General features: G+C 33.7%; 1 protein-coding gene across 4 annotated transcripts; it reads left to right on the top strand.

Moving 5' to 3' along the window:
• Positions 1-444: 444 nt before the first annotated feature.
• LOC143303304 (uncharacterized) lies at positions 445-2,897 on the top strand. 4 transcript variants are annotated; one of them, XR_013059477.1, is made up of 6 exons: positions 445-490; positions 1,000-1,138; positions 1,516-1,561; positions 1,637-1,725; positions 1,831-2,052; positions 2,154-2,897. XR_013059477.1 is itself a non-coding variant. In XM_076622547.1 (6 exons), exons 1-5 carry the CDS (start codon positions 507-509, stop codon positions 2,001-2,003), a joined length of 324 nt encoding a protein of 107 aa, XP_076478662.1. In that variant the 5' UTR covers positions 492-506; the 3' UTR covers positions 2,004-2,052; positions 2,154-2,897. The 4 variants fall into 4 exon arrangements, 1 of the variants encoding a protein (XP_076478662.1); XR_013059476.1 differs by lacking the exon at positions 445-490 and adding an exon at positions 492-515; XM_076622547.1 differs by lacking the exon at positions 445-490 and adding an exon at positions 492-515 and having other exon boundaries at positions 1,963-2,052.
• The last annotated feature ends 2,612 nt before the right edge of the window (positions 2,898-5,509 follow it).

Below are 5,509 nucleotides of genomic sequence, written 5' to 3'. Positions count from 1 at the left end.
AAAATTCTTTCGATGTCTGTCAGATTTTTGTAAACGAACATGCATGGAAGGATTTTCTGCAGAGATTCAAAATGCTCTCTGGATTCCTCGTGAAACGTCTGGACAACATCTACATGTTCTTCCATCCGTCGTTCAGAGAATGGTTGATGAATTCGCCATCAGTTCTATACACACATACAAAAATAGTTAATATATATATATTATATATTTTTTTTTCTTTTTTTTTTATATATATATGTTTCATTCGGACCTGTTCCTTGTATGAATACTGTATCTCTGTATATGATATAATATATATAATATGTTATGATTATGTTAGTTGTTATTTATTATATGTATTTTCCTTAACTCTCTCCCCCTTTTTTTTGTTGTTGTTTTTTTTTTATTAGTACCTAACATTACTATTATGATGCTGTATTACATTGTATTGGCTATTATTTGTATGTGAGGGCGACGAATTTTTCAACATGGCCGCTCGCGTGTATCTTTGGTATGGCGTTGGTTTAATGTCAACAGTAGCGTGTCGTTGAAATAATTAATTAATTGTTAATCACTATAATTTTACTTAGTAGTGTTTTTGTAATATTGTTTTGTGTTTCATGATATTGTGTGTGTCAATACCGTGTGCTACCTTAATGTGATAGCATGGATTGTATTGTTATCGAATTTCGATAGTCATTGTTTTGATTATACGTGACTTGCATTTATATAAGTCTTGTTTAATTTAGTTAATGTTTTTTGTGTATTGTGTTACCAGATATTTTGTGTAGCCTAACTTTATTCTTTTGCACCGAGTTCAGTCATGTTGTTAATATTTAGTTAGTCTATCTTGATTAATTTCTAACCTATTCCTGTGTTTATTAACCTTTCTTATTTTCCCTATTAATTTATTATTGCATGTACTTGCTATTTGCTATTATTTTGTGTATGATATGAACTGGTTTCTTTATTAGTGATTAAAATCTACTTGTTAGATTAACATTGTCTGTAATTCTTCAGATTCTACTCTTTCGTTGCTGCATCACTTACCTGGATCGTTCCCGCAACATCATCCGATTCTTTGATATGCCTTATCCACGTACTACGGCTGCCTTCTACTACGGCTGCCTTCAATCGTCTTATATCTGTGGTCATAAAGGTGGTGTTTAATTTATTTAATTTAATATATATATATATATAATGCATTGTATGTGCGACCACTATTGTGCATTACAAATTAACATCACAATACTACGTAGATTAATACATAACCGAATATCCCTTTACTCCGGTTACATTTATTACTAACTCTCAATTAATCTATCTTGATTATTTTCTAACCGCTTTCTATACTTTATCAACTATTTTATTTCTTCTTGTTAGTCTGCGAAATTCATGCATGTACGCTTCCTTGTATGGTGATTAATTGTTCATGAGGTAAGTTGCACTTTCACCGTTTTAGTTATTCGTTGAACTAGCTCGTTTCACATTCAAACAGTAATTGGAGCACTTGTAATAAACTTCTTTTCTTTTCAGGTTTCCGCCATCTGTGTTGTTCGATGAACAGTGCAATGCTTCCACAGTATTGTTATAACATTTAGTACTGTTGTATTTTGCATTAAGGCAATTGAAGTTAATTGGTTCATTTATTTTTCAGCTGGCTGTTGTACATGGTGTTTCGCAAACAGAGATCCATAACCTATTTTGCACGTAAACCTTCTCGTATGATGATTACTTGTTCACAAGGTAACTTTCACTTTCACTCTTTTAATTTTATTGAATCAACACGTTGTATATTCAAACAATAATTGGAGTACACATGATAATTTTCCTTTTTTTTTTCTTTTTTAGGTTTTCGCTATCTGTATTATTCGACGAACAATGTCACACTTCCTTTTGATTTATCCACAATATAGTTATAACACTTAGTAACCTCGTATTTTGCACTGAGACAATTGAGACTAATTTATTCACTTATTTTAGGTAGCTGTCATACATTATGTTCCACGAACAACGATCCATAACCTATACTTGCACGTACACTTTCTTGTATGTTGTTCACTTGTTCACAAGGTAACTTTCACTTTCACTAGTTAATTGTTCATTGAGATAACACGTTTTATATTTAAGCAATAATTGTAACACATATAATAATTTTCCCTTTTTCCTTTTAGGTGTTCGATATCTGTATTATTCGAAGAACAGCACTACAACATACACTATCGCACTACGTTGCCCAATGAAATCACTTTATTCATTGTTTATTTCGATTATGCGCTAGTTTTAGCTTGTTTAAGTGCACCGTTCGCGGAATCCCTTTTACTTCAATCTTGACGTTTTGTTCTGCAAGATTTCTAGCACTTTGTGTCGTCTAATATATTGATGGGAGAATTTTCCTTACTAGGTTCTTTTAATAGATATATCGAGTCTCCTGTTTTAAAATCTTGAAGGTTGATTCGTCGATTGTTGGTCTTAGTTTGGACTTTATCAAATTTTCTCTTGCCATTCGTCGTACAGTGTTAATTTTATTGAACAGATCTTTGAGATATTCTGCGCATGTTGGTTCCGTGTTCTCTTCGATTGTTACTTCACCAATAGGTTCTTTGGCTAGATGTCCGAAACTAATTCGTGCGGGGAGAATTTCGTTCCTTTCCTTCATTTTAGTTTTTATTTTGCGCCAAGACGCAGGTTTACTGACATTGATCCAATTACCCAATTGCTTGCTAATAGCATTCAAGATACAAATTTTTGAAAGTGCCGCAGCCATGTTAACCCAAAAATATTTTGTATATAGTATAGTGTGATACCATCTATATTTTCCTGAGGAAATCATAAGATCAGCACTACCTACTATGTTACCTACGTCAAATATTAGATGTAGTAACCAATAAAGTATTTTTAATCCAATTATAATCCAATGGCTAGCGTATTTATTCAAGTTTTTAGATATATCTTCGACTGGTGATTCCCTATTTTCTCCCTTTTGATTTCTTCGAGCTCGTTGAACTTGTGTTTCTTCAGCTTGAAAATGTTTAGAATCCTTTTCCTTAGTTACCCCTTTTTCTTCTTTATTTACTTTATTCACAACACCTTTATTTTCCTCTACCTTTTCAGGATGAATAGTTTCACTGGAAGTGCTTATTGTAATTAAATTATTATTTATTTGTAAGGAACGTTTAGGAATATTTTTGGTAGATTTGGAATTATTCTTTGAATTTTTATTACAAACCTTTTTGCTTATAGATTCTGTTTTGGATTTATGGATAGCTATATTTTTATTCTCTATAGTGTGATCTTTCTTGCAATTTAATGATTTGGCTTTGAGTTCGATAAAGTTTCCTTCTGATGGTTTTATAGAAGTTTTTGAGTGAGATGCACTCGCTGTCTCTTTTCCTATTATGGTTGAAACATTCACGAAATTCGTGGAGTCTTGCTTTTGTATCTTTGCCAAGTCGAACGTGGAGAGGCAATTTGCACTTCCCAGCAGGTCCAATATCTCTGTGATGTTAGGCAGTGGATAAGCATTGCCTGTCGTCTCGTCGTTCAATTTCCTAGTTTCTGCTTCGTCTGAAAGTTCTTTGGCACTAATATTATTTATCTTGTTTGGTAACTCAGAAAATTTCTCACTCATGATCCTGTCTATGGCACCGTGCGTCCTCTTATTATTTAACGTGACATTATTCCTTATCACAGCAACGGAATGGTGTTTGCATTGAAAAGTTGATTGATTGAAATGATCAGCATCTCTCTTTTGATTTAGATCTCTATCGAGGTATTTATTTATGCGTTTTTCTTCCCAAGTTATTGCTCTTGTTTCTTTCCTGACATTTTCTTCTATTCCCGGGTTGTTTAGATGTTTCCGCGACGGCGGTACAAATCTCCAGTCCTGGCGGTTATTTCTAGTATAGATACTATTGTATGGTGGATGAACGTTGTTTTGGTTATAATTATCCGAAGGTGTCGGACGTTGGTATCGAATTCTATTGTTCAGTTGTTTTAATTCTCGTGTTGCTTTCACGGCTTGGCGGTACGCATCGTCCAAGGATTGGTATCCTGCTATCTTTACTCGTAAATACACCTCGTTTGGGTGCCCCTTAACGAAAACTTCCCTCGTGTCTCGATCTATCCTATCTTGAAATACGGTGCCGTACTCGTACCTTTCCCCGTTCATTATCGCCAGCCTGAGATCTTTGACGCGTTCTATGTAGTCCAAAATATCTTCTCCCGGTCGTTGAAATATTGTAGCTAATTCCCCTTTATATTCGTTAACCGTTTTTCCCGGACCGAACATATCTTTTAATTTATTCCCGAAATCGTTTAAACTTATTACTTCTGTGTCTTCTACGGCGAGAAACGCGTGTCCACGAAGCTTATTCGTTAATAATTTTACTAACTGAGATTCTTGATGCCTAGGAACCATGTTTCGTGCACGCTCGCATGCTCTTAAAAATCGAAATACCGAGGGTCGATGCCCGTCGAACACTGGTACTGTCTCAATTGTCATCTTTTAACTTAATTGATTGGGGATTAACTTCTATCGGTATTGTCGGTTGGGAAATTATCGGCGATGATACGGGTGTCTTGATTTCCTTTTTTATTTTCAGTGAACGCACATCGTCTTGTAATTTATTCATTGTTGTACTCATGTCGCGAAAATTTGCATCCCATGCTTTAAGTTTTTCCGATAACATCAAGATCATGTCTTTGTCCAACGATTCTAATTTAGTCGACATTATTTCTTCGGTATCTATTTTATCGATAATCGTAACAACTTTAATTCTTTGTGGAGCGAATCGAACCGTTTAAACCAACTTTAATCCTCCGTGGAGCGCATCCCACCGCTGCCACCAAAAAAATTATATCTCTAATGTTACGTATTAATTTGTTTGTTTAAATCGATCAAATCTAAAGTTAAATTTTACTGAAAAAAAATTTTTTTTTTTTTTATAGTTTGTTTTGAATTTAATCGGAAGGGAAATAAATTGAAATGATATTATTGTGTATTTAATACTGATTTAGATTTCTAATTAATACGGTAGTTGCTGCCACCAGAAATAGTCTAAGGACTATTTCAAAATATTTTATTTTTATTATTTTCTTTTACGTTTAATGGGTAGCGTTAACTGACGCCTAATGCAACTGGTAAACGAATTCCACTTTTCGGCTAACCTGCTATGCGCAGGGATACTAGCACGGGAGAGGATTAAAGCTGGGTACAATAAATATTTTTCCTCGTTGAACAGATTTTCTATTTGAATGTAAAATTGCTTAGGTTATTATATATATATATTTTATTAGCTGGATATATATATTTTAGTGTTGCTGGATTAGATAGGGATGTGAGATTTTTGTTGTTTTATATAAATTTATCTTTACGTTTGTTTAAAGTTAAACAATGATTCTATTCTCAAAACCCTTCACGGAAATAAGACGAGATTGATGATAGGAAGTTCTGGTTTGATTCTCGAAATTATCAGAGAAGACGAAATTTTAAAAAATTTATTTTCTTACCTTGAGGAGAAGGTGCTGT

Source organism: Bombus vancouverensis, chromosome 11, assembly GCF_051014615.1.
Source record: "Bombus vancouverensis nearcticus chromosome 11, iyBomVanc1_principal, whole genome shotgun sequence".
NCBI lineage: Eukaryota > Metazoa > Arthropoda > Insecta > Hymenoptera > Apidae > Bombus > Bombus vancouverensis.
This window is presented reverse-complemented; position numbering and strand designations above follow the sequence as displayed.

Coding starts and splice junctions, on each gene's coding strand:
- LOC143303304 (XM_076622547.1), top strand. Junction 1,562..1,636: donor AACAGTGCAATGCTTCCACA/GTATTGTTATAA, acceptor TTTATTTTTCAG/CTGGCTGTTGTACATGGTGT. Junction 1,726..1,962: donor GATGATTACTTGTTCACAAG/GTAACTTTCACT, acceptor CACTTATTTTAG/GTAGCTGTCATACATTATGT.